This window comes from Macaca fascicularis, chromosome 1 (assembly GCF_037993035.2).
Source record: "Macaca fascicularis isolate 582-1 chromosome 1, T2T-MFA8v1.1".
Taxonomy (NCBI): domain Eukaryota; kingdom Metazoa; phylum Chordata; class Mammalia; order Primates; family Cercopithecidae; genus Macaca; species Macaca fascicularis.
The window spans coordinates 150,429,846-150,442,056 of NC_088375.1; the positions used below are offsets into that span (position 1 = coordinate 150,429,846).

Genomic DNA, 12,211 nt, shown 5'->3' on the forward strand with positions numbered 1-12,211 from the left:
GAAAGACAGTCTAAAATCATTTAGCCATTAGGTCTGAGAGATAAGGTTATGGGAAACTGGCATCATTTAACATGGAAGAAGTGTTTGTATAACATAAAATAGGTGTTTGTGATATGTACACCTCCCAAGATGTTTTCTTCAATATTTTTTTCTTCAATATTATTTATTGTTTAGGAATATTTTCCAACCATTAGAGACTATATTACTTCTGATTTTTCTAATTAAATTTTCTGGAGAATAAATCTAATTCCCCAGTGAGGTACAGATACACAAAACAAGCTCTCAACACATGGTGTTTATCAAAATCACTTGTGATACTTAAAAAAAAGTTTTGAATCCACAGAAGACCTCTTGAGTCAGTAACTCTCAGGAAAGACACCAAAGATAGAGCACACTTCATCAAAGCTTCATGAAGGCAGAGACCACAACTGACTTGCTGTATCCAGCATGCAGAACTGGTCTGGCACATACTGTGAGCTTCATAAGTATTTAATGAATGCATGAATTTAAATTTGACAAATATTCATTGAACCTCTACTATGTGTTATGCTTGTACTAAGCAAGTACTATGTACTTACTAATATATCTCAGGAATTTGTGCTTGGATTATATAAGTAAACAAAATAAGATGAAGATTTCTGACTTCATGGAGTTTACATTCTAGTGAAGAAGACAATTAAAACTTAGCAACCGAGGGATCCTTTAACAATGTTATCCTATCTTCTTCATAAAACTTTGCATTGTAAGGTGTTTGACTTTTACTCTGAAGAAAATGGGGAATCCTTGCAAGGTTTTAAAAAGAATAATAGGATATGATTTAACATTTTTAAGGAACCACTCTAGTGACTCACTTAAGAGCAACAGCAGTGGATGTGGTAAGAAGTGGCTGAATTCTGTAAATTCTAAAGACAAAGTAAAAATGGTTTCCCTGTGCATTAGATATGAAGTGAGGACTCCAATGTGTCTTGGCCTGACCAACTGAAAGGGTGGAGTTGCCATCAGTTTAGACGGGGAAGGCTTCGTGAAGCGGGGTGGGTGGAGTGTAGGAAAGAGGACAAAAACTTGTCAGTTTTAGACAGGTTGAATTTGAGGTATATGTTAGATATCCAAGTGAAGATTTCAAGTTAGAAACTAGATACAAGAGTATGGAATTTCAGAAACATGTATGGACTGGAAAAATGAGTTTGAGAATTGTCCTGAGCATTTAAGTCATGAGACTGGATGAAACCACCCATTGAGGAAGTGCAGAGAAAGAAGAGAAGAGGATCAAGCCAAGGAGATTGAGAGGGAATGATTAGTGATACAAAGTCACTGAAGCCAAGTGAAGGAATAACAAATGAATCACTGAACTAGATTCTTCTATTTCTTGCTTTGCCACAAACTACCTTTTGTCTTTGGGTAATTCTGATTTTTGATTTACCTACATACAGGACTAGAGAGTTAAACGAAATAAAAGTGAACATCCTTGCCACCTAAAAATTCTACCAAGCTATTTCTTTAGTAGAAGGAATTCCTGGGTTCCAATCCCAACTCCACTACATACATGCTCTGCAATCTAGGGAAAACTCTTAACTTTCTGAGTCTCAGTTTCCTCATTTATAAAACAATGAGAGTATATCTCATCTAGCAGTTATGAAAAGAAATTATGTAACTTACATGAAACTGCCTTGTATTATGCCTAGTATTCTGCAGACATTAATTCAACACAGTTTTCATTTTTTAAGCCTTCCCATTAGAATACTATTTTAATGATCTGAAACTGAATTTTTGAATTAAAGAAAGAACTTGGAAGACAGCCATATCTATCATTATTTTTACGGACGCGCCAAGGACAGTCTGTGCTAGAAAAGTCATTGGGAAAGTATAGGAAGTTCCTCCTTTCTTCTTGTCTCAGGCTCCACCTGTTAATTTATAGAACAAACACTTTCATCTTTTCTTAAGGTCCTAAGTTTGATAAAGTGAGGGAGAAAATGTCTTACTATAACTTTGTTTTATAAAGACACCATTGTCAATATGGCTGATATCCTAAACTACCATCAAATTACATTATATAATACGTTAAACGAACTATAAAACTCACTCTGAATTGAGCAAACTCAACAGAATATTTTTTCTGCTTTCAGCACTGATTATAAAGTCTTGCACATTTGAGTTTTAGGAATAACTATTATTTTCTAAAAATTCAAGAGGAAGTTACAACCAAAAAGTAAATCCATTCATGTTGTTCATGGTATCCATACTGAGTGATTTAAAATCACTATCTGGTTTACTGACTTTTTTTTCTTTTAGAAATAAAATAAGGCCGACTGGGTGCTATGGCTCATGCCTGTAATCCCAGTAATTTGATTAAGTAAATTGAGAGGCCAAGACAGGTGGATCACTTGAGGTCAGGATTTCAAAACCAGCCTGGCCAACATAGTGAAATCCTGTCCCTACAAAAAACACAAAAATTAGCCAGGTGTGGTGGCACACGCCTGTAGTCCCAGCTACTCAGGAGGTTGAGGCAGGAGAATCACTTGAACACGGGAGGCAGAGGCTGCAGGGGGCCAAGACTGTGCCACTACACTTCAGCCTGGGCAACACAGCAAGATTCCATTTCAAAAAAGTAAAAAATAAAAATAATAAGAAGAAAAAGAAATAAAATGAGGCCAAATCAAATTGGTTTACACTAAGCTTAATCACAGAAATTACAAAGTTGTTCTTCGAAAGAAGGGAAAAATCTTAGTGCTATTCTGCAGTTATTGGCAGGAGAAAGGATCATTTAACTAGTAACATTATCTTTTATGAATTGGGATAAAATTTACTATAGGCTTACATGACTCAAAAGAGTTTGTACACAGCCAAGAAGCAATAATCTATTAACTACTGGCTATGAGCATGTTGAGATAAATTTTAACAAATTATTTCTAAATTAGGTACAATAAGTTCTCAAAATATCTGCAATCCCAGTAAAGAATTCATTGATCAAAGATGAACATATACATTAGACAATTTTTCAACAGGCATAATAACTTTTCATATACTAGGCATGTTGTAGATATGGTGCCGAGTTCCACAGTACCTCATAAGACCTGGGCATCTTTAATCAGCCTGGATTCTACATGTGAAAAGAAAGAGCTAAGACATTAAAAATATTTATAAATATTGGTACTGCATCTATGGGCTCTCTATTCTGTTCCCTTACCTATGCAGAAACAGTGGTAGATATGAGTCTACAAGGTTGCAGAGGATTATGATCTGCCCCATTCTCCCTCCCCCTGCTCTCACATAAGAAGCCAGTTTTGCAATTATTTGCTCATAGGACCACAAGAGCTGTCACCAAAGAAGGTATTAATAAGAATTTTAAATAACCACAGTGAAGTGTTTAAAACTGGCCCTGGGTTTTACAAAAAGAGTAAAACTGCTTTTGTGTTTTATGAAAATGATTTCCGAGTACTTCTAAGTCTCTTTAACTATGGCCATAGCAAAGTAGTAAATGATATTGTAATTTCCCCAAAAGCATTAAAAATAGTATCTTAGAAAAAGTATAGTGGAATATCTGCATATGTGTATGTTATTTAGGAAACAGAATGTGTGTAGAAAATAGTTAACATAGCAGGCCTGAGATTGCTACCCTTAGAAAGAACTGCTTACAAGTTTGGCCCTTGGGAGATGTCTGGCAATTTGAATAGTACCAGTGTCTTTATACCAATATGAAACCTTCCCTAAAGGATTAGAGTGGCTCACTGTGCCTAGACTGTTGGTACAAACAACATAGTTTATTCTGAACATCTACTTTTGTTCTGGGAGCCTGGGATTTTGGCATGCGGTAGGCAGAGGGTGCATATGTGACCAACCCCCAAAGAAAACCTTGGGCATTGAGTATTTAATGAGTATTGCTGGTAGATAAAATTTCACGCTTGTCAGAGTTTGTTGCTGAAGGAATTATGTGCACCCCTTGTGACTGCCCTGGGAGAGGACTCTTGAAAGCTTGTGCCTGGTGTCTTCTGGACTTTTGCTATCTTCACTTTGTACACCTTTGTTGAAATAAATCTTAGCCTCAAGTACCACTGTATGCTGAATCTTGTTGAGTCCTCCTGGTGAATCACCAAACCTGGAGATAGTCTTAGGGACCCCTGAGACAGAAAGGAATAGCAATTGGGCTGATAATCAATTACTCTTCATGTAAATATTGAATTTCCCTTCAGGAAAAATTAACCAACTCTTTGATCATTCAGTATATGCTTATGTTTATGCTTCTATATTTTGCATAATGTCTCCTTACATATTGTTACTCATTAAGCATGGAACAATATTCACATTAGGTATGTTGAAGCTAAGAATTTTTTTTTAATTACATAAGCCAAGGGCTCTAAAGTTATGGTTTCCATAGTAGCTGTTACTTGAGTACCTTACATGCAAGTATAATTTTTGACTGCAATATAAACTTTCTATATTTACATGGGTAATGCAGCCAGATAGAGGTGCTATAGAGACCATAACTGATTCTTGTCATGGAGTACATGACACTGAGGCATGAAATTTAAAGACTACATACAGAAACTCAGCATATGTATTGCTAGGATGAGGCATAGTTAATGCAGGAATCATAAGTCTTTTCTTTCAACTATGAATTTGTAGACTCAAACCCTAACATTGCATGAATAATTTGACATTTAAATACCACCTCCTCTGTTTTTTTAAAGGCAAAATATGTGTAGGAGAGAATCTAACAAGTTGATTGATCATCTTTGTGTGCATTTAAAAATACCAGCTTGAGTTAAAATATTGTAATAGAGAAAGTATTTTACAATCTAATGTTCATATATACGTACTTCAGTGAATTTATCACTTAATTAATAAATTTAACTTTAACTTTGATAAGTCACTGATACCTATAACCTTTATAACATGACTTCAGAATGGAGGATATAATCAATATAAGATGTGGTTGCATAAAATAATATGCTTCTAAAATCAACAAAAACAATTCTGAATGAAAAGCACATTCTTAAATGATATATCATTAAAACCATTAAAAGTTCAAATGCAAATATAAATATGGGGATCCACAAATATAAGACCAAATTGGATTTTTAATAATTTGCAAAATTTAAAAAACTAGTTAGTTTCCAATTTGGCTTTAGCTACTAACCAGAGAGACAATAATATTTTTGCAATGTGAATAGAGACACATTCTAGTTTGAATCTGAGTGTTTAAACAGATGATTTATTGGGAAATGGTTAATACAATCTAACTTCACATAATACAGCGCCTTTTAATGGCAAAAATTCCGCTTTCATGACTCCTACTTTAGATGAGTAAAGGGAGTAAGAGATAGGGATAATTTTATGTCCCATATGGGGAAAGATAATCTGGTACTTTTAGCTAAAAAACAAAAGTACACCAAATATCCTGTCACATTTCTAAATAAATGAAGGGGAAAACAGAATATTGTGATATAATAAAGTTTTATGTTGTTATTCTTATAAGGTGCCTACAATTTAGACTGTTATGATTTTAGAATATATGCAGATTATTAGATACAAAATTTTAAAGTTTGATATAAAATGAATATATATATTCATAAACAGCTGAATATAAATTTTAACCAATAGAGAATGATCGGCAAATTGAGGCCAATGCATAAAGATGAAGATACATTAATTTTAACTAAAGCAGTTTTTCTTAATAAATGTAAATTTAGTTATGGCAGTATCCTTGTTAGAAAACTGCATTTCTTATATGAAGTTAAGCATAAATAAAAGCAATATACTAAAGATTCAAGAACTTTATAATTACTGTCAATTAAATTATTTGAAACAATTATTATATTTACATTCTTAGTTTTTGTATTAGTAAAATATTCTTCTTCCATTTGTGATTTTAATGTATTTTGGTTCTCTCATCATTCTTCATATGACCTTTAGTCCTCTTGAGAGTCTACACTTCTCAAATTCTTCAAAAATAAATCACTGCCTTGTCTGTTAACTTTTCTCAAAGCTTTGTTTTGTTCATATCAAAAGTTCTGCTGGGGGAAAACAATTACAAAGATAAGAAATCTGAAGCCAGAGATCTACAAATGTAACAAGAACAGCAGTGATATTAATACTTGTTTAAATAAGTACTGCATTCTGCTTTTCTGTATTGCCTTTATCAGTGCAGTGTTCAACATCTAGCTTGGTTTATTTATCTGTAAGAGGTATTTATTTTTTTACCTTTGACATAGTTGGGGTATAAATTCTTCAATCAGTCACCTAATTTGTGAATACTGGTAATACATAAAACTTTCTACATAAAATGTGGCAAAATACAAGGGAAAATCTTGTGATCCAGGCAGACTGCATATGTACTCTGAGATAGGGAACAATACTGTGCTGAAATGTATATTCTAGGCGATTGGATAGACTAATTCTATTGGCAAGTGTCTTGTTCCTACAGCCCAGCTATGCAGCATCTATGATGTAAATTTGAGTGTTGGCAAAAAAGATAAATTACCACATTATCGACATTCAGGGTACCTTGAGAATAGTTAACAATGGAAACTGTAAGTTGATAGATGTCAAGGGTAAGCTTTCACACTAAATGTAGAGCTTGAATATGGCTGAGATACAAAGAAATAAAGACTTTCCCACTATCTCCTATAAGATTCTTCAGATTGATTAGGCTTATCTCTGCCTAAGAAGGTCACAAAATACAAAACAAACAAACAAAAAATAAAACAAAAAAACCTCAACTATATAACATCTCAGGCTAACGTGGTATCAAGATTGATGCTCCATTTCCTGATCATATTCTAAACAGGACTATGTGGGAAAGAAAAGACAAAGTAGTACGACATGTAGAAATAGAAAGAAGGGAAAATAAGCAAAATACCCCTTCCCATATATTTTGTCGTTAATGTATAGAAGGTCTCCTTCTGGGAATGTTTAAAAGCCTATTCTTTTGCTGCATGACAGGAAATTCAAGCTCATTTCTATTGAATTGAATATGGTCTTTTTTAAAAAAGATCTGAGGTCTGAGTTAAGGCAAGCACAAATGATTGACCCTAAACAAAATACTCTTGAAAGCAAAATTAGAGGTTATAAGTGCAAAAGAAGGAAGGTTTAGAAAGAAATTTACAAAACGTAAAATACTACAACATAGTAAGTCTACTCATGTTCAAGAAAAATTAATGTTATTTCCGTGTTTGCTAAAAACCAATGACAATTATAATCACAATCTATATGAACAATTCTGTTAAAGTCAGTTCTATAAATTTCCATCTTAAAAAGCCTCATTCATTTTGTATTTACTTTTACTTCCAATTTTATAGTATTGGACATAATTAAAACAAGAAGTCTCTCCTGAAAATGGAAGGGCATATAAAACAGCCCCAAAAACTTTTCTCCATGAAGATAGACGTATGAAATAATAAACTATTTTTATTTATTTGAAGGAATATTGAGAATTATGGCTATGATCCTGTTCTTTGTGGTAAAAATACTAAATATAGAAATTGCTTTACTGTTTTGTTAATTTCTTTATAAAACTGCCTTTTTTTTCTTAAGAAACTGAAATGATTCATTTCTTATGCTATTAAGAGCAGCAACTGTAGATTTTTCTATATTTTTCTCAATGTAGAATAATAATTATGACACAATATAGTTTCAATACATGAAGCTTAAAATTCATGTACAGTAATAAGAGAGGAATAATAAAATATTTTACTTACCTTTCCAGAAACAATCTTTTCATAAATCTGAATTGGTTGGTCTGCAAAGAATGGGGGATAGCCAGCTGCCATTTCATAGATTAGCACTCCTAATGCCCACCAATCCACTGCCTTATTGTAGCCCTGAGATAAATCAACCAATGTCAACTGTTATTTAAGTTACTCAGAAGAGAATGAAATCAAAGACAATTTCAAAATGATCTGGAAGCATATAAAAAATTTTTTAAAGCAATTGCTGAGCAGCTATTCAGGACAGAATTTAAAAATGCACCAAATGTATCAGGTCAGATTTAAATTAAACAAAGGAGAGGATTTCCAGATATTGAAATTGGATATTAGGAAAGATTATTAAATCTTCTTCCTAAAATGATTAAGAATATTATAGACAATGAAATTTTCTTTATTTCACTGGTATAAGTTAGTTCTTGCTCAGTAACAGGAAGGCAGTTAGATCACATCACTTCTTAAGGCCCATTCTAGGCCCATAATCTTATGAATCAGATTTTCCACAGCATGCCTAGAAAGATCGAAAGTTTTCAAAGAAAATAATGGAAACTGGACTACATAGTAAATAGTGAAGTTGACTTCAAAATATTCTATATTTTTGGAGTTAGGAGGGTGAATGTGCTAGGGATAATCCCATCTGCTTCATAGGATTTTGTGAAAGCAAAAAGTTTAATGTAGAATTCAATTAATGTAAATATTTAAGTATACTTTACTTCTGCTATCTACTGTTTTGCTTCCTATCTCTAAAAGGTATGTTTTGTGAGGACTGTATCAAATGAAAGGCAGTAATGTGTATAAAAAGTGCTTTGTAAACCAAATGTAAAAATCTAAGGTTATGTTTTTTTTTTTTTTTCATATTAAGCTTACTAAAATTAAAATCTGGAAGTATTTATAAGAAAATAAGAATAACAGGCTAATATAGTTTTTTAACTATGATCAGTATCAACTGGCACAAGACATTTTTTAACAACCCCAACAACCTGGTCATGAAGAGAAATAAGCTGAATTCTACCCAGATCTATTGTTCCGCCCTCAGAGGTACCCTCTACCATCATGACTCTCCACATTCCACCCTTTTGTCAAAATTTTAGCTTTACAAACTACTTAGTTTTCAAAATTCTAGCAAAAATATAATACTATAATGCTATAGAGATTTTCTTTATCTCTTTTTTCTTTCCTGATACTGTATATATCTTTTTAAGGGAAGGAGTGGTATAATAGGAATAGCACTTTGTTTTCTAGTAGAAATAGGCATTAACTCTCTTTAACTTTTTGATTTATATGTTTAAATTGTGTGCTAATGTTTATAGTAAATGTGTCAGACACAAGTTAATACCCAAGGTATAGAAATCAAAACACATCAATAAGAAAAATGTTAAAGTACAACAGACAAATGGGCAAAGGAAATGAACTATTAATTTACAGACACACAAAGAAATACCAAATGGCTATTAACCATTTGAAAAATAAATCAAAAACATGAGAATTAAAACAATGAGATACAATTTATTACCTATTAAATTAGTAAATATTTTAAAAATGAGTATACCCAGTGATAGTGTTATGAAATAGGCACTATAATACACTAATGGTAGAAGTGTAAAATGGCATAATAACTTTGGAAAGCAATTCGGCAATATGTATCAAAAGCCTTAAAAATGTTCCTACTCCTTGACCCTGTAATTCTACTTCTGGGAATATATGCTAAGGAAATAATGTAAAATATAGAAAAAGCTTTATGTATAAGGATGTTTATCAAAGTTATTTATAATAATAAAAAACAAAAACCAAAAATAAAACCTGAACACTCAACAATAGAAGAGTGGCTAAATACTCTATGGTACATTTGCAAACAAGCCATTAGAATGATGTTTGTGTGCTTGTTATAATAAAAGTCAGAGACAAGACTATATACATTTACTATGATTTCAACTATGACAACCCTGAAATAAGGCCACACACCTACGACCACCTGATCTTTGACAAAGCTGACAAAACCAAGCAATGGGGAAAAGATTCCCTATTCAATAAATGGTGCTGGAATAAGTGGCTAGTCATATGCAGAAGACTGACGATAGACCCCTTCCTTATACCATATACAAAAATCAGCTCAAGATTGATTAAAGACTTAAATGCAAAACCCCAAAGTATAAAAACCTTGGAAGATAACCTAGGCAATGCCATTCTGGACATAGGAATGGACAAAGGTTTCATGACAAAGATACCAAAAGCAATTCCAACAACAGCAAACACTGTCAAGTGGGATCTAATTAAACTGAAGAGATTCTGCACAGCAAAAGAAACTATCAATGGTAAACAGAGAACCTACAGAATGGGAGAAAATATTTGCAAACTATGCACCTGCCAAAAGTCTAATATCCAGCATCTATGCGGATCTTAAACAAATTTACAAGAAACAAACAACCCCATGAAAAGGTGGGCAAAGGACATGAACTGACACTTTCCAAAAGAAGACATACACGTGGCCAACAAAGATATGAAAAAATGCTCAATATCACTTATCATTAGAGAAATGCAAGCAAGTCAAAACCATAATGAGATACCATTCCACACCAGTCAGAATGGCTATTATTAAAAAGTCAAAAAATGGTAGGGCGCAGTGGCTCACACCTGTAATCCCAGAACTATGGGAGGCCGAGGAGGGTGGATCACTCGAGGTCGGGAGTTCAAGACCAGCCTGGCCAATATGGTGAAACCCCGTGTCTACCAAAAAATACAAAAATTAGCTGGATGTGGTGGTGCATGCCTGTAGTCCCACCTACTTGGGAGCCTGAGGCAGGAGAATCGCTTGAACTCAGGAGGCAGAGGTTGCAGTGAGCCGAGATCATGACACTGCACTATAGCCTGGGTGACAGAGCGAGACTCCATCTTCAAAATAAATAAATAGTCAAAAAATAACAGATGCTGGCAAGGTTGCAGAGAAAAGTGAACCCTTAGAATCTGCTGGTAGGAGTGTAAATTAGTTCAACCATTGTGGAAAGCAGTATGGAGATTCCTCAAAGAGTTAAAAGCAGAACTACCATTCGACCCAGCAATCCCACTACTGGGTATATACTCAGAGGATTATAAATCATTCCATCATAAAGACACATGCATTTGTTTATTCATTGTGGAACTATTCACAATAGCAAAGACATGGAATCAACCTACATGTCCATCAATTGTAGACTAGATAAAGAAAATGTGGTACATATATACTATGGAATACTATAAAGCTATAAAAAGGAATGAGATCATGTCTTTTGCATGAACATGGATGGAGCTGGAGGCTATCATCCTCAGCAAACTAATGCAGGAACAGAAAACTAAATACCACATGTTTTCACTTATAAGTGGGAGCTAAATGATGAGAATTTATGAAGACAACGAAGGAAAAAACAGACGTTGGATTCTACTTGAGAGTGGAGGTAGGGAGGAGGGAGAGGATAAGAAAGATAACTATGGGTATTGGGCTTAATTCCTGAGTGATGAAATAATCTGTACAACAAACCCCCATGACATGAGTTTACCTATGTAACAAACCTTCACATGTAACTCCAAACCTAAAATAAAAGCTAAAATGTACATATATATATGAATGTTTTTAAAAAGGCTGCCTCTAGGTTGGTGGGATTACATATAGGTTTTTTTGGTTGTTTCTTTATGTTTTTCTGTATTTTCTAAATTTTGTATAATGAGTATTACTTTTACAATATATACACATTTGTAAAAGTTTTAGTGCTCATTTTGTTGTCACATTATTTGTTAACTGTATTTAAAGAAATGTGTTAACTGCAATGATATTTAGATTATAAAATATCAAGAAGTTATACATTATTTAAATTACAAAAGATAATGAGAGAAAACTTGAAAGAAATCTTTTATTTTAACCCTTCTATAGGTTAGCCATATTTCAATGATCCCATTTGGGAACCACTGAAGCATGTGTCTTATTCCCTTCCTTTTCCTCTCGCTTATTTGTGCCTGGTTATTGTTAGGTTCTCCTTTCTAGATTTCTCCACCAAGAGATGGCAGAGGAAAAGTTAACCATTCTTTTAGATATAGGTACAGTTTCTCTCACCACATTTCACTATTTAGAAAAGTAGAGCTGCCTTCAATACAACTAAAACTATTCAATTGCTGTTAATAGTCCTATTTAAAATTTAAAAACACTTCTCATACATTCCTTTTATTCAACTGGTAAATTTGAAAAAGAAAGAATGGACAACTAGTACATATCATCTCTAGATTTACCTCTTGGTATAATCCAGAGCAAGTCTTCTCTACCCTCCTGTTACTAGGAATAATTAAGAAAAGACTATGTTTTTGGTTGCAAAACATGGATCTAGAGGTCATATTTATTCATATTATTTCTCTAAGACCCAGAGTTAAAATTGACAGAGGTTTAGGATTAGTGGTAGATGCTAAATAGTAATTCTTTAGTAATCATGCACAAATAGATTTAAATTCATAACTCAGATCAAATTAAAACTGTAAAATTAGATCAATAA

The 12,211-nt window shown here is 33.3% G+C and overlaps 1 protein-coding gene across 25 annotated transcripts in view; it reads right to left on the bottom strand.

The window, feature by feature from the left end:
* The window catches only part of PRKACB (protein kinase cAMP-activated catalytic subunit beta), a 154,703-nt gene that overhangs the window by 22,467 nt on the left and 120,025 nt on the right, over positions 1-12,211 (bottom strand). For 13 of the 25 annotated variants that reach the window (XM_005542901.4, XM_045368260.2, XM_045368251.2 and 10 more), the window contains one exon: positions 7,695-7,817. In XM_005542901.4, coding sequence (XP_005542958.1) covers positions 7,695-7,817 — 123 coding nt within the window. Of the gene's footprint in view, positions 1-5,189; positions 6,012-7,694; positions 7,818-12,211 lie in introns of those variants that run through there. The other 12 variants (XM_065519567.2, XM_065519546.2, XM_065519572.2 and 9 more) reach the window with 2 other exon arrangements.